The 23174-nt window shown below is 39.2% G+C and overlaps 1 protein-coding gene across 1 annotated transcript; it reads right to left on the minus strand.

Moving 5' to 3' along the window:
• Positions 1-1179: 1179 nt before the first annotated feature.
• On the minus strand, positions 1180-17056 carry LOC145486705 (uncharacterized). The gene is made up of 12 exons (XM_081465414.1): positions 14393-17056; positions 11238-11308; positions 10349-10435; positions 9750-9828; positions 8288-8367; positions 6790-6901; positions 5951-6009; positions 5689-5808; positions 4684-4769; positions 4421-4512; positions 4173-4259; positions 1180-3247 (listed from the first exon to the last, which is right to left on the minus strand). Exons 1-12 carry the CDS (start codon positions 14487-14489, stop codon positions 2436-2438), a joined length of 1782 nt encoding a protein of 593 aa, XP_081321540.1. The 5' UTR covers positions 14490-17056; the 3' UTR covers positions 1180-2435.
• Between the last annotated feature and the right edge of the window lie 6118 nt (positions 17057-23174).

The following is a 23174-nucleotide window of genomic DNA, read 5'->3' on the forward strand; positions in this document are numbered from 1 at the left end:
TTTTAGCGATTTGAGAAAAGGTAAAAGTTAGTCCACCGCGCAGAAGCTCTTTGGAATTGTCACGCAATATGAGCACAAAGAGGTAACGTACAAGCGATCAGCAGGTGATCCAGAAAGACAGAGGCTATTTTCTCCCTTTTATAACCATTTGAGTACCTAAATGACGTGTTCAGCACGTCATGATTTATGTCTTTCAGGTGCCTATATGACGTGCTGAGTACGTCAAAGTTTGGTTAAAATCAAATTGCCGGTATACCAGAAACAGCTTTTATCGGCATGCGAGATTCGTAACAGGTTTTACGGGACACTGCTAGTTTCCCATTGCTGTAACGCCATATGAGTACCAAACTCACTTATAGAACTTGTAAACTTCCCGTCCCCTTCAAAATTTGCTGTGCTTTATTGTGAAAAGATCCAGAGATACGAGATCGTTGGTTCATACCGTAAAACTTCAATAATCCCCCTTCCCCTATCCGCCCTCAAAAGCATGCCTCACTAATCTCCAGCTTTCCCCACTAATCTCTCCGGACCTGATGAAGCCATTGGCTTTCATATTTACAATAAGATTTCTTCCGATTTCAAAGCCCGCTATAATGTTGGGAATAAATTTGTATTTTGTTGCACAGTCTTTCTGTTTTTACTGTAATTATAAATCTTATTTTGTGCCTTACATCGTTTCCGCATGTATTTTTTTGCGTGAACCTGAGTTTTCTCAGATTCCAAATCTCTTCCAAGTATAATAGCATTTAATTAAGGCAAAACAATCTCCTCTCGCGCAATCTATGCCACCAAGAGATGATGCCATACAAGTTGTAGGCTGTTACTTGCAGTTTTGTTGCAATCCTTTTTGTTGTCCTATAATCATTTTTGTTTTCTTGTAGAACTCATACAAGCTACAAGATGTCACAGAAAGCGCCGAATTGTACCACCGTCTCATTGTACAAGACACATGTATATCACTGTACACTGCTTGTGTGCGCCAAATATTTTGATTGACATATGCTAAATTAAGCATTTTTTAAAAAGAAAAAAATGTTGCACCCCGAAAAAAACCGGTGTCATATTACATCCCAATCCCCAGCCCCTACCTTAGCCTGTGTACAGCTGCCCCTCCCCTTCCCGATTTTTTTTGAGCGGGGGGGGGGGGGGAGCGGCTGTACACAGGCTACCCCTACCTCCACATAACGGCCACTTTCGTCTGTCCCCAAGGTGGTCTTTGTGGAGAGGTTTGACTGTAGTTCTTTGCACATGATCATATTGAAAGTGAGATCACGCTCGTGATCATTTCAGAGTTGCTGTTACCTCTGTTTCAAAACGAGTCTTGGTGCACAACCGTTCATATTGAAATGAGTTTTTCTGGCACGGTCATTGTCTTGCAAATCAATCTCACTTCCACACGACAGGTCATGCACCATGGTTCGTTACGAAACAAGAGGTAAAAAGCAACTGGGAAATGGCTTATTGGGCTTTGCTTATCCGTGTTGCCGGACTTCGTTATTACAGCCACCAGATTTAGTCACAGAGACACCACATTCCACTGATAAATTCCATTTTATTTTATATAATAAAAACCCTCGTTATTACAGATTAATTCTCCAATACAGGCAATTTTGTCTCTTTGAAGTTCCTACCATCGAGGTTTGATTGTGCATGGCTGTATGCAATGATCACGTAAACATGTACGAAAGCGATGGGTTATTTACAGGGAAATACGAACATTGTGCAAAATATATCTTACCGTGTCTTAGTACGCACTTACGAGACTTTTGGGTTTTTGCTTCAGCTTTGTCCAAGGTGAACATATGTGATACAGTTGGACCCATATACAAAGGACGGGGGTGCTCGTCGGAAATTTTGAAAAGAACCCCTAAGAGGCAGCAAGATCTCGTTTTGTGGGCGTGGCTTGAAATGTTTTCACCCCTAAGAGGTACCAATAGACCATTTTACAGTTGTCTGCTCAGTGACCTGGCCTTTGGATGGCAGCGAGGCTGGAGTTGACCTTGTTCTGATACAGACCTCACTGCTTTTGTTGTGTAAAACAAGTTGTTCTGATGCTAACTAGGTGCATTTACATGACAAAAGCAGTGAGGTCTGTATCAAAACAAGGTCAACTCTAGCCTCGCTGCCATTCAAAGGCCAGGTCACTGAGCAGACAACTGTAAAATGGTCTATTCCAAGACAACACATTAACTGACACTGACTTTTTTCGGCTCAACACCCTAAAAGGTAGCGCAAAAGCTTCCGCTGTGGACCTTTTGAGGCTGAAAACCTCAAGAGGCACCAAACCCGCTTCTTAACCCCTAAGGGTACGACGATCGTCCCCGTTGTTTTTAAACGGGGGTCCTCCCCCGCCGGGTCAGAGTTCCCACCAATACATTTTCAGAGAATTGAATGCAAAACGATTGCAAATGACCACAACCGGAATCCTTTCACAGTCAAACAATCCCTTGAGCAAAATGTGCTGTTCTTTGACTTGAATCTAATGGTTTTCTTGTACTAAAATCGCGCGGTGAGCTTTGAGAAGAAGTTTGTTCATCATTTCCGTCACAACTATTTACAACTTGCAGTCCGCAACTATTTTCAAAGCTTGTGCCGGCATGCTTCATGCGAGCTTTCCCGGGAAGATGGCCATTCTGTCCATGTTTAGGCACCAGATGCGTGTCTCTACATACGAGCACTTCAGTTGCGTTATTCACACAACCATGTACGTGGAAGTTAGGAGAAGAGGGATTGCTATTGTTTGATGTGTGAACACCGTTTGTAAATGCGTTGAATATGGAGCCTTGCGTAGTCTCCTCGGCCTGAAGAGGCGTTTCATCGGGAGCTAGTTTTGCTCCAGATTCACATGTTTCTGGATTTTCGACTGTTGCCTCTTCTGCGATGATTTCTAGGTTTGCGGAGTCTCGCTTCCCTTCGTCCGCTTGCAGCCAATCGCTCAATAAAGAAACATCTCCATCCAATGGCCGGCCCGGATAACAAGCAGGCCTTGCCGAGGAGTCTGACAGCAAATTCGGCAAACTACAGCTTCGTTTGTCCACTCGAAGGTGTCCGTTTTCCGTCAGTAATGGCAGATCTGTGTGAACAGGATGTAACATTCCTCGGTCCAACCTAACACTCTCCCCAAACTCGTCATATGCGCTGTCGTATGACGTCACAGAAACGACACTCTCTTCAGTGTAACAATGACTCCCTCGTCCTAGGCTTAATCTAGCTGCAGACTTTTCTTGAGGTTTCTTCTTTTGTCGAACTACCGAGAGACGAAAAGACGATGGAGCACAAGCAGCCTGGCACTATTTCAAACAAAGCCCAGTGAAAGAAAATTTAGAGGAAGGCAATGAGGAAGAGAGGGAAGAAGGAAGGAAGGAAGAAACGAACGAACGAAAGAAGATAAAGGGTGAAATGAAGGAAGGAAGGAAGGAAGGGAGGGAGGGAGGGAGGGAGAGAGGGAGAGAGGTAGGAAGACGTGGCAGGAAGCAGATGGAAGGGAAACGGCAGAAAGGGGGAGAATTTCGTTTAACTTCAATGCCTGAGACTTCGTTCATTTTGAAAATGTAAAAGAATTTTGGCACTTACAATGCTAGGAGGGAGGAGGGAGGGGGGAGGGAGGGAGGGAGGGAGGGAGGGGGGAGAGAGGGAGGGAGGGAGGGAGGGGGGAGAGAGGGAGGGAGGGAGGGAGGGGGGAGGGAGGGAGGGGGGGAGGGGGGAGGGGGGAGGGAGGGAGGGGGGGAGGGGGGAGGGGGGAGGGAGGGAGGGAGGGAGGGGGGAGGGAGGGAGGGAGGGAGGGGGGAGGGGGGAGGGAGGGAGGGAGGGGGGAGGGGGGAGGGAGGGAGGGAGGGAGGGAGGGAGGGGGGAGGGAGGGAGGGAGGGAGGGAGGGAGGGGGAGGGAGGGAGGGAGGGAGGGAGGGGGGAGGGAGGGAGGGAGGGAGGGAGGGGGGAGGGAGGGAGGGAGGGAGGGAGGGGGAGGGAGGAGGGAGGGAGGGAGGGAGGGGGGAGGGAGGGAGGGAGGGAGGAAGGGAGGAAGGAAGGGAGGGAGGGAGGGAGGGAGGGAGAGAGGTAGAAAGATATGGCAGGAAGAAGATGGAAGGGAAATGGCAGAAAGGGGAGAATTTCATTTGACTTCAATGCCTGAGACTTTGTTCATTTTGAAAATGTAATAAAATTTTGGTACTTACAATGCTGCGCTAATCCACCACCAAAATTACGGTATACCTTTACTGCAACGCCAAATATTATTATGGTAACCACAAGGTTCATGGATCCTGTATGAGAAACAAACCAAGGCAATACAAAAATAGGGGAGTTGAAAAAACAAAATCAAAAAAGTTAACAAATATAGTATAAATTTATTAATTGTCAGTTAACAAGTTAAAATTTTTACATAAACAGAGCTTTGACAGTGTTACTTTGATGTCAAACTTACCTAAATAAACAAAATGCATGAAAGCTTCAGAAGGGATATCTTTTCCAGTGACTTCAAACTCAGCACAGCCATTGCATGTACGAGTAGTAAACCTGCCACACGCAACAAAATATCCATGATCAAATTGATAAAGTTAAGCACCAGCTGAAACAACTTTGTTAAAAGTAAACATTTTAAACACAAGAAACTCCAAGGCACTGGCATTGTAAATTAAGAGGTGTTGTATTTTAAATTACTCACAGTTAAAAAGAACAGATACTGACCCATAAAGTTTGTACAAGAAGTAACCAATCCCAGCAAGGGTCCAGGTAAGGAAAAATATCATGAGCACTCTGTTCTCACGCCGTGCCTGATAAAAAACAATACAAGTTTTAAACCACGTTACAATAGGCCAACATTTTAGTTTATTATATGGCTAGCTCCGTGAGCGTGCAAGACAAGTTGAAGTTCAACATGCAAATCAATCACCTATTAAGTCTTGAAGCCAATGCAAGTTAGAATTTTATTCAATATATCGAAATTGGACATTCTCACGATTACAAGTTTCATTATTTGATCATTAATGTCTAACTTTCAATTCATTGTACACATTTCCCATATTAATGCACTTTTAGATGAATTACAGCAACGTCATTTTTAACATTTTTTTTTCACAGACTTTGTTTAACATTACTTAGTATTGAACAATTATGTTTCAAATGATTGCGGTGTATCATTCTTTGTATTAGAGCAGTTTTCACTTGAGTGTCGAAAGTGATATTATTTATATTTGCTTCGTTTGCCATAACTTCAAAATACAGTTGGCTTAAAAAAAGACTCTTGCTACTTTGTCATCCAATAAAAAGTAAAACCAAAACAATTTTGTGACTTTCTCGCACACATTCCTTTGCATCAGTTGCCTGTATTTGATTGGTTTAATGGATTGTGTGCATCCTTGTGATTGGCCAGAGTGATATTACTTTGGCTTTGATGTTAAGAAACTCAGCAATTGAAAACCGATATATAATGATGACCAGGAATTAAGGCCAAATCATTCAATTTGGTGCGGTGATTTCAAACTGTTCTTCTAAATGTAGGTAGTCTACGTGATATCATCTTAATGATGAAAGCAAACAGTTTTTACTATGCATTCCACTCAATTCAACAAAATGTAAAAATATTGATAATTTATGGGATGGTAAAGAACTATCTATAGTACTACGACAAAATTGACATCATTTTTTTTTTCACATTTTAAATTTCCATTGTTGACATCATGTTATGCTCACCGCATAGTAGCCCAGACCAGCATACATTAATGTTAAAGGTATAAATGACAGGCTCATGAAATAGAGAATGTTATGTGAGTCCCGCAACAAAACAAAACTGTGAACGATGGCAAACATTCCCTGTTTGAAGAAAGAGTGAAAAAGAAAAGCTGTTAAGTACAATGTAGTGACAATTACTCTGCTTGAATCACTTTACGTAACTAAGATCTATAATTACATGTACAAAACCGAAAATAATAAACTAACTTTTCAGACTACTCACCAAGTAAAGAATTTCCATTTTCAAAAGGCAAAACAGAAGTTCATACAGTTGATAAATTCCTAAGAAGATATTAACAAAATCTCATGTTAAAAAAATACCAACAAATTTTAACTTACCGCCATGCATTAATCTACAGATAGGAATAAACATTAAATTTTTTTTTACCTGGTAGCTCAACTGTCAGATATTGTGAAAGTTTTCGCTGCCAAACGTTTACAATGCAGTTGTATTACAGCACAACTACTTGAACTTGGGTACATTGAATAAAGTTAACAGTTATCAAAAGGTTAATAACATTGCAAACAAAGGATAGCAATATTTTTTTCAATTTTTTTTTTTTTTTTTTTGCAAATGAACCAATAATATTGTAGAAAACAGATGATGGTTCTACCACCAAGTTTGTAACCCATCAAACTTACAGCACGTTGGAGACCTTTCAGGCAACTTTTGTCATTTTTTTTATGGGTTAGTTTGGATTCAACAGCTTTATTCTGGTCATCAAAAAATGAGTTCTCACGTTTAATTTCTCGGCTAAAATAAGGAATCACCTAGGATGTGATTTTTAGATTGAGTTAATACAGTATAGAGGAGTTGACAGTACAGTGGAACAATGCATTATGTAAACCTAATTAATAAGGACAGTCCCTTATTACAGACCATTCTTTGTTTGTCTCAAAGAAGAGTTCCAACCTAACTTTAAAATTGGCCTGTTTAATAGGGAAACTGCTTGACAAAGGCTTGACTATACATTGAAGATTTGAAATGTTATGCTGACATAATGGTGCCTCATAACTTAGAAAAAATCATAGGCAAAGAGCTTATTTATAACTGCCTCCTACCTCTCAGCCTGATGTTAAAACGCACTCTTTTATAGATTTTCCATCCAAATTCCATGTACAGTTTGTATGAGAGGTACGTAAAAACAATATTAAGAATCAAAAGGGTCATTGCCTGTAAAACAATAACACCTGGTTATGAAACGCAAATCAATTATTTTCACCCCAAAAATTGACAACCTGCTTAGTTTAGTTCCTTTCCCCCAGGTGGGGAAACAAAAGATTTCTTTTTTTCTTGTGCAAAAAAAGTTCACCAAGAGATACTGCTAGGAAAACTGAGTTTTTTTTCAAATGTGTCTCAAAAAGTCTGGAAATTTTCAAGGCAATAATGTTTTTCTATTAAATTGAAAACCACAAACTTAGCATGATTCTTGACCAACCCCTTCAATTAGTTTGATGCAAGCTACTTATGTGTAGCTAGTCTATACCCAAACACATGGTTGACATAGACATCACTTTTCAAAATTACCATACTTTTCCCTGATAACAATAACATTTCACTGACCAAATAAATACAAATGTCAGATATAGTAGCAGCTTCTAGCCTCCCCTTATAGCCATCCTTTCTACCCATTTATTATGAGCATTAAATTTTCAACAATTTTTCTTCTTCCTTATGGAAAAACGCTGTTGAGATCACAGTGACCCCAAATGTTTCTTCACAGCCTTCCATGGTATTAAATCAGTGTATTACATTATTTCAAATTTCCTTGGCTTTTCTTCAAAATGTCAATTTCCCCTGCTTCAAAATAAAATTCCCTGACATTTCCCTGACCTTGAAGAATTTTCTTCCCTGACCATTTCCTGACCTGTGGTAACCCTAAAACAATAATTTGCTGGCACTCATTTCCTCTGGCTGGGGACAGAGTACATGCATGTAACTCTGAAAGTAAGTCACAGGCTACGCTGAAACTCAATTTTTAAATCCAGAATCAAGTATCGCGTCCACAGCAACATTAAGTGTCTTACTTAACATTGTGGTGGCGTCATGGTTAAAGCGGTTGTTTCTGGATCGAGCAGTCCAGGCTTGAGCCCTGACCAGGGACACTCTGTTGTGTTCTTGTGCAAGACACTTAACTCTCACAGTGCCTCTCTCCACCCAGGAGTACAAATGGGTACCAGCAATGGACTACCATCCCATCCAGGGGAGCAGGGAGCAGAAACACTCCTGACCGCTTCATGCTACAGAAACTGGGCTAAGCTCTGGCAGTTATGACCCAGTCGGCTCCAAGGCTTCACTTTTTAACATTAATTGCTACTGGCAAATTTGCTACCGTAGCAAAAGGGAAACCTTTCCCCATCATTACATCTTTGAACTCTAAAAAGCCTATAACATTTTTTTTAATTACAGACTTTTTATTTCAATAATTTTTATATTTTTACAGATAGCCTGATCAGAATTCACTGATCAACTGAACAAATCAAGATTGGAATATTTTGGGATATTTTGTCTTGTCAAGAAGGCTCAATGAAGCCAAACATTTCTGCAAAATTTACTCACATTGGCTATTACAATCCTTGGTAGAGCATCACTCTCACTGGTTCTTAATCCGTTATATTTCTTGAATCTCACATGATAAACTGAAACAAGAAATGCCAAATTAACTTGTTAATAATATACATGAAAAAATTACTGGATTCTGATTGGCTGAGAGTGGTGCAGGTCAAGTGTAACACCAGTGCAAAAAGTGTAACACTGGTGCAAAAAGTGTAACATCAGTGCAAAAAGTGTAACATCAGTGCAAAAAGTGTAACACCAGTACAAATTACACATCATAATTCTAGATTGTGATTGGCTGAAAGAAAATAGGAAATTTTCTAAGCCAATGATATCACATAAAATAATGACGAAAATTTAGTGCGGAAACTTTGAAAAAAGTTTTCTCGAAATTGAGAAGAAATGGCTTCCTCCATGCAAATTTTTTCATGTTTATATCATTAATAAGTAATCATACGGTTTTTCTCGTTCAATTTGGAATTAATTAGCACTCGTGAGTTTTTCAAAAAGCTTAAATTGCACTTGCCGAAGCGGCTCATGCAATTTTAGCTTTTTGAAAAACTCACTCATGCAAATTAATTCCAAACTGAACTCAAAACCGTATGATTACCTATACTAATGGAATATTATTTTTCAATTATTAGAAAGAACATAAAAGCAAAAGATGTATTTTACATCTGTTAGCATAACTGCATTAAGTATGGGTTATTGACCAAGTGTGAGGTCAAGACAGCTGGATATTGGCCAAGTTCTTCTTTTTGTGTGTTTATGGACCTTGACTCTGTCTTGGTCCATAAACTCGCAAAAAAAGAACAAGGCCAATATCAAGCCATCTTGACCAAACAAGCTTGGTCAATAAAGGATTTATTATATGGCTTTCGGGGAAATTTTTCTTGTGGGACATGGTGGGTAGTCTCGAGCAGGCAAGATAGCTCCATCTTGCCACTCGGGTAGCCAATCACAGTGCAGGATTTGATTCATCTTGCCCGCTCACAGAGCTAGCCATATAATAATATGACTTAACTGGTCAGCAATGAAAAGGAAAATTGTGATTGGTTCCCTTAGTGGTCCGAATATTGCAATTTACTACAGAGCGCTTACTTGAAGCACTCGTGAATTAATTTTAGAAAATTGCTTTTTCAATTCATTGCACAAAATAAACATTGTTTCATTAGGTAGGAAACTTTTTACATTTATGTTAGGAGAACGATTTCAGTTAACTGTTCACAATTATAGAGAAACTCAGAGTGAATCGTGCAGATGCATTAAATTATCACCAGATTAAAAAGAGCCCTTATAATAAACGCTGTATTGAACTAGTTTGTTCAGTCAGTATGGGAGAATATTGGACTTTTTGCAAGTTAATGCACAAAAAAAAGAACTCAACCAATACTTCTCAAATATGGCCCTCATGCTCATACACACACATATCTGAAATAGACAGATATGGGGAAACATGACTCACGTTGGATGAAGCTGTATGCAAGAAATCCAAAGTTTTGCAAATCAAAGGCTATAATTTCCATAAAGTTCTGTCGCTTAACCTGTTGAGGACAACATAACATTAATTAATATAACATACTTTATTTCCTCACAGTTTAGATTTAAAGATAAAATTCGTATGTTTACAATATACATTTTAGATGTTAAAGTGAGAGCATGGGGGTCATTAAGTAAACCATTCGGTTTTCTACTTGGCCCCCATATAATTTTACAAAATTAGTTAACTTTCGGTACAGGTGAGGAACCACTGAAAGGAGCGGAGAACATAATAAAACTAACAGATATACTAAACCTACAAATGAACAAACCTTATTACGATTAAAGTGAAATAAGATAAAAAAAAAAGTAAGGTATAATTAAAAACAGACAAGTTTTCGGAGAGAGCGAGTTTAAACAGAGCAAATGAGAATGGTTACAAGAAGTCAGTTATTCTGGGCAAATAATTTATGAAAATTAAAACAAATCTATCACATGAAACCGTAAATTACAATTTAATTCACTCAATATAAATTTAAGACAAACAATGAAAATCTGATAACTTAATTATAAAATTTGACTTACAGCAAATAAGCAGAGAAGACATGTGTAAAAAACAGCACCCATGTAGATTACCATATAAATCCTGCGACCTGGTCCCATTCCAGGATGCTAATAACATAGACCCAAACAATACATATTATGTACCAGCATGAGTTGAGATAACTAGACCAGTATAAGAAAAGGCTATAGAGTTACATAAATCTCCTCCAAAGTTCTTGATGTGACCATCAAAGGAAGGAGTTAATAAATTACTAAATGTCAGAACACAGGAAGGATCATGTCTCAGGGTCATGACTCTCCAACAGAATGAATGATGTGCTGTTCACCCACGGAAGACATGTTCCTTCACATGATGTTGTCACTGCTACTGATCTGAAGGGAAATTTGAGGTTTGACTCTGTGAAATGCCATTTCCTTCATATCTTGTGACTCAGATGCATAAAGACAAAATTAAGTTGCCGAAATTGTCCCAATGATGTTTTATCTGATGGTCTTATTTTCTGTATTTACTTTGACATACAATCCATGTTTACCAGACGAATTAAGCGTCTAAGACATAATATTTACCTTCCTACTGTAGATAACTGATTCAGCCATTAGTCATTAGTCTAACGGATCAGACTTATTCTAGTTGTAGTCTCATCTTGATGTGATCAAGTCTCACTCTGGCCACAAGCTGAAGTTGGTTTATGGCAAAGCTGAGTTCAATCCATTGGCCACACTTTTAAAGAGCCAATTGAAGGGTATACATCCTGACAATTTACATCCTTCATTTTGTTATTTTTAATTTGAATTAATTGTTTTAAACATTTAATAGTTCAGCCAGGCCACTATGCCCTTTGTACTACGAACATTGACTATAAGGGAAAATAAACTAGGGTTATCTATTTTTATATATCACAGAAAATACCTTGGTATTATTGTAGGCACTGAAGTCTCCAAGAGCAATCATTGAACTTTGAAACACTACTACAGCAATGACTACAAAAAAAGAACAAGCCATATTATTATAAAAAACACAAAACTAAGCCATGTACTGTATCACATCACCAGCTGTTGCAGGGTTTTCGTCTGTGTTTTTTAAGCTGCAGCCACCCTCCCCCTGGTTTTAGAAAAAGACACAACAAGACTTGGGAGAAAATATTCCAAAAAGTTTCAAGGTTTGTGGGCTACTCTCTCTGACATTTGCCTTGCCAAAACAGACTTAAAGTCATTATAATTGATATGAGGAATCAAGGCATTCTGTTTTAGGAAAAGCCATATATTGGTTAAATGTGTGTCATGGAAATCCATGCTATGGGTATTATTTCCTTTCCCAATTTCCCATCAACAGAACAACGACAAAAGGATCAAAGAAATGAAGCCCAAAGACCTTTCTATGTGGAGGCTTTGAAAAGAGTCATTTTGAACAGTTCCACAAAGAGCTTTTTAAAATTTTTCACGACATTTTGTAAGAGGAAGAAATAACTTTTCCTTCTGTAAGTTTTTGATTTTATTAAGCTGTAAATCGTGGTCAAAGAGTATTAGAGGTTTCAAAATACATAACTATTTCTGGAATTATAACAGTTTCATTAGGCGCGAGAATTGTGAACAACGTTCTTGTTGTTACTGCAGTTTGGGTGCGTTTGTATCCTGATTTACGGGCAAAAAGGTCAAACCCCCAAGTCAGAAGGTGCCCCTACACCTATGCTTCAGAGTAACTGTATTTGCCAGTGGAGTAAATCAGTGCCAGTCACCTTTGCAACTATAAGAAAATATATCAGACTTGAAGGAAAGATTAGTCTCAATGTCTTGCAGTCATGGATACATACAGTGGCCATGCTCCTTCTAAGAACACAACTCAAGAAGATGGCTGTATTAAAAGTTGAAGCCTAGTTATACCGGTATTGTTATTGAATCAGATGTGTCTCTTTATCTTCTCCACCTAACAAAATCTGTATTTTTCAAGAACTCTGCAGACTTTGAAAAAAGTAATTGTTCATAATTTTAAGATTTGGGTTGCTGAATGGCAGAAAAGTATGTGTCTAAGCAGATGTTGCAAGAACGAAATGACATTCTATAACCTCTCTGTAACAAGCAGAATTCTTAAACTGTAAGAAATAAGAAACTAAATTATACCACAAAAAGTTATTTTTAAATATAATAGTTTATATTTACAACTGAAAAAATGTTAAGACTGCCCACCAATCAGTGGTGGATCCAGACCTTGAGCTGGCAGGGGGGGGGGGAGGGGGGAGGGGGGGGTGAGAAGGGCTTTTCTTCCTTCTGTGATTTCTTCTTTTTTGTACCCAAAATAGGGGGGGCCAGGCTCCCCCAGCCCCTCCCCTAGATCTGCCACTGCCAATATTAATGACCAGTACATTGAAAAAATCAAATGGAAAAGTGACAAAGTGTTCAAGAATGAGTTAAAAAATACAACAAAGATGTAGTTTATACAAAGAACACTCATTTCCATGATTTAATACCACTAAAGTGCACGTAAAAACATCACCTGTAAAAAGTAAATTATAACCGAGTGGGCTCGTCAGTTTCTTAAATTTTTAATCAAATTAAGAATTGCTAAAATATATATATATTGTTATACATGTAAGGCTAGATGCATGTAAATATGAAATTTTAATATGAACCTTTTACTCATTCAAGAAATAGTATATCAGCCACTGCAATGAACACTGTTAAATACTTTCAATAAAAATGTATACAACGTAAAACAATATTGATTCTGCCTGTAAAAACGTTTTCTGAATTATTGCACATTGTGCAAATTCAACAATACAATAATGATAGAAATTTTCTGTCCCTATCACTAATAAAACAAAACATTGAGACAATGACTTTTGAAAAACTTGTGAAAATACTGCCACCTTTTGCAAACAATATGGGACACCTGTCCCACCAAACAAAAAAGATTTAAATTACCACTTTCACTGCAGTCTGTGAAGGCAGACGTATTTCTGGCTGTCGCTTATCTCCATCAAAACAATCACCTCCAAAGACTCAAAGTAAAATTTAAAGCATATTTTACAGAATTAACACTGTTTTTACTGATTCAAAAATTCAGAAAGTTTGCAATAACGCATAATTATATAAGTGTTGTGTCAGTCCCATATAATTAAACCTTTTATGTACAGATGAAAATATCTGCATTTCCATTACAAAACAATTTGGAACAATTACGAAGTCAAAAATAATGTTTTGCTATGACAACTTTGAGGCAAGCCAAAACTGTTTTAAACTTGGCTTCATAAAACTGGCGATTAAACAATTATTTATTAACTGGACCACAGTGAATAGGCTTGCCAAAAAACAAATATTGTGCGGTTTTAATTGCTCACCTGGTCTAACAAAGATGAAAGAGTGCTTTTCTTTCTTAATTCTCTAGCCGAATTTTAAAATTTTGAAGCGAAAATGAAAAAAAAAAAAATTACTGAACCCCTAAGACGGATTTCTTTCTTTTTTTTTTGGAGTAAACTACTAAAGGAGAGCCATTGTAATGATAATAAAAACTTATTTCAAAAAGAATATCATTTCGTAACTACCTGAAACCAAGCTTATATCGATCGCTACGCACTGGCCCGAAGTTCAAAAGTCGATTTGCAATAAATCTCTCGTATTTCATAAAGTTCTGATGACCTCCGGACACCTGAAGAGGAGAAACTGAAAATTGTGCCCTTTTATCTATTCAAACGGAAGATTAGACGTGCTGTTGGATTATGCGGCAGAGCGACACAAGTGTGTCAAGTGTTCTAATGAAAACTTTCATCAGCTTTAATGGTTGTGACATATTAAATCGAACCAATGAATTGAAGTTCTTGAAGGTAACTTATACGTATATCAATCATCAATGAAACAAACTTTGTTTACTAAAGAGAAAAAATTATAAAGTTAAAATTCAACGCTGGTAGCAACACAGTAGGTTAATAAACAGTCTAGCCTTTGGTTTTGAAAAGAATAAGATAGAAAACAGCCTAATTACATGCAACAGACAGAGTCGAAGGAATTTCATTTTCCAGTTAGCTTATCAATTATCCATCCAGATGTACGAATCTGAAATGTAAACTTTACCTTGAAAAATGTCGCAACCAAAGAATATCTTCGATGCTCTGGACAGCCCAGTTTGACTCTGTTCTGGCGGTCGACGAACATCCAGCACTCTTTCCATCTCAAAACAAAAGCTTTCTGGAAGTACATCAAAACCCGCCGCCGGAAAATCAGGAAGTTTAGAGAGTTGTAAAAGAGCAGTTAATCACCAGTGCGATGATGGCACCGAGAGTTCACGTGAAGTCGACAGACCATGGAACGGAATACTCCTTTGCTTAGTTGCGCCATGAAGCCATGTTCAAGATTACTGCAGCTTATTTACGTGTGCGGTAATGGATTTTCTTTTCTTATGGCTTATTGGTGTGTACTTGATTTTCCGTTTCCAACTCAAAACAGTGAACTTCGATCGATCGCCGCTGTTAAGAGTGTGGTCATTCCAATAGACACAGGTCTTTTCGTTTATCACCCAGAAGTCTTTGCGAGCGATATTCGGGACACAGTCGATCCGCGGGAAAGATCCCCCTCCATCTTAGCAATGGGCTCCTGATCTTAGTCATCTTGGGAAAAAACCTCATTCAAACCGCATTCAGGCACTGTAGCACCATCACACGCGAAGCTGCGAGAGACGAGTGGGCGAAGGAAGCGAGCCGGCGAAAACGAGAGCCTCTTTTCGTGCCGCCCTCACCAGCCCGTTTCGCGCGCCGACTCATTTCTCATTCCTTCGCATTTGCTCGTGCTGCAAAGCTTGAGAGCCTGCTCACAGGCCAGAAAGGGGTGGGTGATGGTTCAAATTACTGTACTCTAAAAACGACCGAAAAAAACGAAATATAGATAAAAAGCGTTGCATGAACACCAAAAAAAGAAAGAAAAACATAGACAAAAATCCCCACAAATCAAAAAATTTCTCCATGGCCCCACCGCTTATACTTTTAATCTCAGCTCTAATTTGCTCCGTCTCTGGTACTTAAAAATAAACTCAATTAAATGCCTGAGATGATTGTTGTCAACTCGGTGCTACGCGGCTCGTTGCTATCTACCATCTCATATCCAGCGCGCGCACGTTGCACGTTGCGCGCGCGAAAATATTTAACAATTATTCCATGAAACCGCGTTGGATATGAAGTGATAAATAACCAACGAGCGCGTAGCGCGAGTTGGTTATGATCACTTCATATCCAACAAGGTCGAATGGAATAATTGTTTTAGTATATTCTTAATCGGGTTTTTGCCGCCGATTTTTATTTCAACAATTTTACAGAGCGGAAAATTTTTAAACTTGGCGCACTGTTTTCCATATAAGGTAAAACTCCGACTAATGGCTCATAGTCGGAGTTTTTGAGCCAATCAGAGAGCTAGAAATGCAATAGTCGGAGCTGAGAATATACTAAATAAACAATAGCCTCCATTTGGCGCGAAAGTATGCTCGGATATTTGTCCTTGAACATTATCCGTTCCGAAAAGCGAACAGTTTTCCGAGAGCGAAGCTCGAGGAAAACTGTGAGCTTCGAGGAACAGATAATGTCCAAGGACAAATATCCGAGCATATTTTCAAAGTCAAATGGAGGCTATTGTGTTTATTACCCTTCAAATATTTTTCGCAACACGCGCAGTTTCGAAAATTGGGGAATATTTAACAATTATTCCATGAGCGCGCGTTGGATATGAGATGGTAAATAGCCAACGAGGCCCGTAGGGCCGAGTTGGCTATGACCAATCTCATATCCAACAAGCGCGAATGGAATAATTGTTTTATTAAATTCGTTGCGTTTGTATACTTGGAAATTATAGCTTAATTTTATTGGGTTTTAATTTTACAAAGCGACCGGAAGTCGACGTGGCGAAAACAACAACAAGTGGGAAATCACATGACATGCGCGCCGTTTGTAAAATTAGTTGAATGAAAAATTTGAAAGCGAAGCAAGCGAATTTGCTGAATGAAATTACAATCAAGTAGAATTCAAGGAACGTATATCAAATGAAGGAGATATAAACTTGTGCAGAAAGTTTGAAAAGCGTTCAAGTTCGAGTCATGGAGAAGAGCCGAATAATTGTGTACTTGCACATTGCCGTTGTAATAACGCTGCGGAAAACTTTGATCGCCATGCGACACAGACGTTGTGCTTTCAGAATTCCCATGCTTTGAAAGCCATGGCATTTCGAGCTGTATGGGTGGAGTTCACTGTTGGCCAGATTCAGAATCAGAGACAGAAACTATCTTAGCGTCAGATTCATCTTCAGAATCTCCGAGGCCACCCTGATGGTCTTTCGTGGCTGGTAAAGAACCGGGCTTACTTCGGTTCAGCTCAAAACACTCAACTCCTTGAGGTGTTTTTCGTAAGGACAGCAATGATGCCTGTTTTCCTGAGGCCTTTTACAAATGCTCTAATAATTTATTTGCCTGGTCGGAGATAACGGTAAACGGTTTGTTGGGCGGCGGCGTGCGAAGGAAATGATCAATGGTGGCTCTCCTTATGGATTTAATCGACGAACTTTTGCAATACGTGCCATCTTTCTTCCTCGCAGACTTGTAAAAACACTTCAAACAAACATTCAGTTCTTCTTTTGACATTGCTTATATCGGTTTCGGAAATTTGGTGCCACCAGGACTAGCAAGCCATTCTGTTAAGGTAAACATTGTTTTTGTTACATAATCTTCATGAGTGCGTAAAATCTCGACTGTCATATCTTAATTTTGCATCCTTTAGAGGAAACTTAACGTATACGTACCGTTAAATTATCTTATCTCGAACTTTGTGGCTTTTTTGTTACTGGGAAGGCATTGTCCATAATTTCCTATATTTCTTCTGTAGATAGCTCACCGAATCTGTTTTTTTCGTCCATGTTTTTCTCGACGAAACTTGGCTTCCCGCGAGAAAGTTTATGCCGAGCGACATTTATCGCATTCATTTCCATATAAGGTCAAACGCAGGTATAATGGCTGGTAACCGAGATCCAGTGAGCCAATCAGAAAGCTAGAATTGCATTATCCGAGGTTGAGAATTTAATAATCTCGGATATTTCCCAGTTTCAGCTGGGGAATATTCGGTCACGTGACGCGTTTAGACCAATCGCGCGCGAGCGAAAATATTTGATGGATTATAATCTCGGATATATGTCCTTGGACATAATCGTCTCCTCGAAGCTCACAGTTTCATAATCTCGTTCCCAGATCTCTTGTGGGCGAAGAGAAATCTGCGAACGAGATTAACGAAGGAATTCATACATTTTTGGTTAACCCTTTGAATACCAATTACGCATATATGCGTAATTAATGGTCGTGCTCTTTGTACCAATTGTGACGTCATCAATTTAAATGTCATCATTTTTTAAACTAATACGAACTCTTTTTACTCTTATTTATTTTAGCTTGTAGTAATTTATTAGATAACTCTTATTTATGTCATTTTTAGGTGATTTTTATTTAGGAGGGCTCCACTGAAAACCGCCTTTGGCGAGTTGGATTCCCTCACTAATTATTATTATTATTATTATTATTATTATTACTATATCAGATATTCTTGAAAAGCAGATAGTAGTACTAGGCTAGGCCTTTCCATACAATGGTCAGGTTTAGATATCGACGACATTCCGACGTCGCAAATCGAAAAACAACGTTATCAGTTTTGGTGCAAAAACGGTGGTAAAATGGTCCACTACGCCTATAATTGATCGAGGTCCATTTCTAGGCTTCGCCCGTAATTAACATCCAACTTTTCACGGCAACCAGAAAGAACATGCAACGCAAAAGGTAGCCAGTGTAAAAGGGCCGAGAAAAAACAGAAAGGAAAGGGGCAACAAACAAAATTTGGAACGGTTAATGGCAAAAAAAAAAAAAAGGAAAAAAAATTGGCTTATGCGCGTGCCCGGAATTGAAATATTGCTCGATTTTGTACCTAATAATCGAAAAATCTCTCCTTTTAGTAAAAAAAGCTTTCTTAGCAAAATTTAGGCTTATTTAGCGTCATGGCAGCTAAAAAACCTGACTAAACGGTTAAAAACGGTATTTTTTGGCGAAAGTTTGGTATTCAAAGGGTTAACAGTTTCACCGCTCGAGCTACGCTCTCGGAAAACTGTTCGCCTCTGCAATTCACGCTTCATTTTGTCCAAAACTCCTATTTATTCCTTATTCTCCCTCAGTTTCTGCTGCAAAAACTTGCAGGCACAATCGGTTCAAACTATCAAAACTCAAATTGTTACCAGCCCTGAAACAGGGAGAGGATAGCAGAAGAAGAATATAGCTTGTCTCCTGATAGGCTAACTTAACTGGCATGTTTAGTTAAGTCCTTGGTCTTACTGTGCCATCTAAATCAAGATTTAGAAAATGTTCACAGTTGGCCGATAGCAAACAAACTCACTTAAAATACGACTAAAAGCGAATTCATGCTTCTCGGATATAGGCAGAGGCTAAGTACTCTCATGATCACAGAACCTCCGACACTTGCAATTAATGACTTTCAAGTTAGCCAGGTCACTAACGCAAAATCACTTGGAGTGGTCATCGATGACAAACTTAATTGACCAGACTATTCAAAACAGAAATGCGTTTCAGAAATCATTTGTATGGAAAATACGAGTGAAAACTGGAACAACAATCATTTGCAGAGAAACAAGGTCACAGTTCGGAAGCTGCGTTTGTTTCTTCCAGAGGCTCGGTCGGTTTATTCTGGAAAAACTGAACTGTGACCGCTTTAACCAAATAGCAAGTCCAGTGACAATTCAAGTCAAATTTGTTTGATTGAAAATGGCACAATTGCTCCTGAAACTAGTGCGGTACTTAATGAGTACTTCGCTTCTCATACAATTGGAGGGTGGCAAAGGTGGGTTACCAATCACGCATCACGCTGAATTTTCCTATTAAATTACACATCACGGAGAATTTTATTCACCAATCACGCGTCACGTAAAAAGAAGTAAGTACATCGCCAATTTCACTTTCTCGACTCTAAAAGCGTCGTTAAAAGAAGAACTTTGCCGATTCAACCACAAAAATGCATCGGCAAATATGTGACCTCTCACGCGAAAACGTTCCTTACGGTATCCGTTCGAACGGCTGAACGCACAGAAAGTGAATTAGCCTGCGAACAGGCTCCCAGCGAGGGTGGGAAAAAAAATCCGGCGGGGTGGGGGGGGGGGGGGGAGGGAAATCCGGCAACCGAAGCGAGCCCTTAAGCCCGAAAAAAAAAAAAAAAAAAAAAAAAAAACGGTTAGTAATCACGAACACATAGAGTGGTCTGCCTGTGCTCTAAGCATGCAGGGTCTAACATATTGTGTAAGAATAGTTAACTATTAACCCTTTTGTAACTCAGTGTAATACAGTGTGCGATCAAAGACTGCTCATAGCACAATGTCCAGTCGGTCAATGCATCAATCTTGTGTCTTAAAATAGTCTTTTGGAAAACCCGTTGGAAGTTAGGGTTCTTAAATTATTGATGGCCGGTGTCCATACTCGAATCAGATTTAACCGCTTGATCGTGGTTAAGAAAGTGTCTGTCTCTTTGTTTCGTGATCCATCAAATCGCTTTCGCCGAATGTCGAGCGATTTGATTTCGGGGCATTTCGGGGCGTCGTAGAATCTTCGTACGCTGGACCACGTGAGTCTAACACTTGTGGCAACGCAACAACTCCATCTCCCGTTTTCCCGCGCTTTCAGTGTCAACATAATGGATGTGATGCGGCCAAAAGCGAGGTGAAAAATGCACCAGTACATTTAGAAACTAACGCCAAGGGAATTAAGAAGCAATCAGTGGTCTCTGAAGTAATACTTTGCCTGTTATGCACATGATGCAATGAAAACTTAAATACGCTGATTTGATACTTTGCAAAACTTATTATCAATTCCTTGCTATGCGCGAGAAATTCACACATTTGATAATGAAATTCAAACTTAACGACGCAGTTTCCTTTGTCCATGCGCACCTAAGCCAAATTTCATTTTCAAATTTCTCAACCGACGTTTAGTTCAGTTTGAGCTGTATCCACTTCGCGTCAGGTTTGCCTACTTTTAGCAATGCGAGCGAACCTTTAAAAGGATACAGCGAGTTTTGTTTAAACATTGAGCATTTCATTTCACGTGAACAAGTTTCTTGAAGCCATGAGACTGAAAGCTCGCTTGACAAGATGGCAACGATCCTTCAAACGGTTTCATTCAAGCATTGCTGGGCTCTGTGGCTCTCACCACTTAGGACATTTCAGGACTGCACTGTACTAATCTTTAGTGGCAACCGACAAACAGGATAAACGATGCTGAAAGATGCAATCCGCCTTAATTTCTTCTTCACCGGTGAAACATTTAGACTACAGTCACCATGTTGAAGTATGCGGAGACAGATAAGAGAGGCAGGTGCAATGGAAAAAGCCTTCTTAGAGGTAAGTACGAGTTTCTCATTCTATATAATCAGCAAATAGATTGAACTTTATTCTAGAACCATTTCTGGACATTTTACTGGTCATATGATATTTTAAAAGACTAAACAATCTCTTCGGAAAGTGACTTTCGGGTTCAACAACAATTCACAGTGCCAGCAAAAACTCGATGTTTAATTTTCCTAGAAAAGCTTCAACACCAGTACTGTGGAACAATGATCTGAAAATTATATTAAAATGCTTGAGTTAGAAATCGAGTGCATGGAAAGTAGTTACGTTATCCGAGGAGATGACTCTCGCACATTTAACCTTACACTCTTTGTAAATAAGTTTAAATTTTGATAAAAACTCTTTGTTATAAGACCCGAAGAGACCGAAGACAACATGTAATTATGAAACGTTTAAACTTAGTTTTCCTTTGTGAATTATCAATCTAAACACCTATTTTTCTCTAGATTAGTCCTTGAAGTGCTGATTACTGTGCAGTACGTACATCACATGCATATCGGTGTCGCAACCCCGGCAGTCTACTGATCATCAGCCTGGTTCAGCTGTGGCTTATAAGGATCCATACCATGGAAGAACTGGGGTAATTCCTGGCCGGAGAAATGCCTCGAACAGATGAATTCAGGGAAACAGGAAATTTGAGAAAATCTTCCAGTGGGAGTGGAAAGCGGAAAAGTCTTTCCTGAGAGCAACTCGGCTGTGGACAATTCTGGTAACGATAGGATAGGTAAATAAGGACACAGGTATCGACTTGTTTCTTACAAAAATCCGAGATCAGCGCTAAAACGAGCTAATGAAACGTCCATTTTGAAATCGGAATGATCGCAGACGGCAATCACGCATTCCTAAGCTGGGTGGAGAGTTTCGCGCGCTCCTCTTAGTGCTTGTTTTACTTTCACGTCCAGAGGTGTGGTTGCATTCGAGAAGTCGACTAGTCCAGTTCCGTGCTCGCAAGTTGGAAACCTATCCTGTTGGGCACAGCACGCAGGTATCATGAGTACCATGCGACAATCCACTGGAAACATGAGTCTGGGTGGAGTGTCGGAATAGGGTGGTTGATTTCTGACCGGGCCTGAACTGCCTCAGCGCTTCTGGCTCATATGAACCCCCCGAGGACTGTGTCTGTATTTCAAGCTGGGTTTGCAGGTTGCAGTTTCTGTTTTTTTTTTTCCTGCAGTCACAATTCTAAAAGAATGCATGAATGAACACTTGATCTGGGTTTTTCGAGAGCTAGTTGGTCTTCAAAATAACTTGGACGAAGAAAGAAATGTGGACACAATATCCGCCGGATTGTATGATGAACTACGAATTGGAGCAGATGAACTTCTATTCCTGTTTAGCTTTTTGAGCTTTAAGCAGTTCATGTTCCTATACAGCAATAACGCCATTGGCTATTGAATTGATATTACATTTTTTATCTCTAGAAGCACTTACAAGGGCAGGAGTAGCTGTTATGTCGAATTAATGCTTCACCTAATGCATGTCATGGATAAAGACTGGTTTGGAGTCTTTCTTACATCAAAGTGGACAAGTGTGCTTAAGCAGCGTTTGCCTGTTGCTGTTTCTGCATGAAGAATAAATATTTAGTTATTGGGTAAATCGAGAATGAGAAGAACTTCTTCATGAAAATAAAATTTATGGGTAGTGCTGAAGTTACGCTCTAAAATTTGTGGGGTTGTGGTGAAGTTACTAATTATTCTCTTTTGTTGTTTCTAAACAGTTTATTGACTTGTTATAAATTACATAAGACAGAAAAAAGTTGCTTGCTGCTTCCTTGCGATGTTCTCTACGACGAAGCCTGTGCGATTTCTTGGCCTCAACGAACAAAGAACTTGGCTAATATCCAGCTCTCTTGACCTTACGCTTAGTCAATAACCTATATGTAATGCTATGTTGGACTATGTAAAACAATGGGGAATATCCAATTACGTATTGCTCTGTAGGACTTTGTAAGGTGTTGAATGACATTGTACTTTAAAGTTATTTTCTGGAATGTAACTGACCAAGCTCAAAGTTTGCTTATATGTGGTTATATACATGAGTTTACTAAGGACTTTGTGCTACTATCAGGAAGATGTAGGGCTCTCGGTAGGGCTATATCAGCTCAATTGTATGAAAATGTATTGTTATGTAGAGCTATATAGGCCCATGTGTGGCTATGTCAAGCAATTTAGGGTTGTAGAGTCTTGGAATGCGTGAGAAAATAGTTCTCTATGACTATTTCTAACTTTTGATTGGGCTTATACCACGTTTATTCCGGAGTCAATCGAAGCCTGGTTATCGGTGTTTAAATCCTCCGAACTGTAGCTAAACGCATCGTAGAACTGGAAATGAAGACAGGAACTCACTCACGGTATCATTCATTATTTACTCGTCCGATCTTTTGTGACCTTCGGTAAACTTCGGACCTCCTAAAAAATTGGAACGTTGTCGAACA

Source organism: Orbicella franksi, chromosome 5, assembly GCF_964199315.1.
Source record: "Orbicella franksi chromosome 5, jaOrbFran1.1, whole genome shotgun sequence".
In the NCBI taxonomy this organism is placed as follows: domain Eukaryota; kingdom Metazoa; phylum Cnidaria; class Anthozoa; order Scleractinia; family Merulinidae; genus Orbicella; species Orbicella franksi.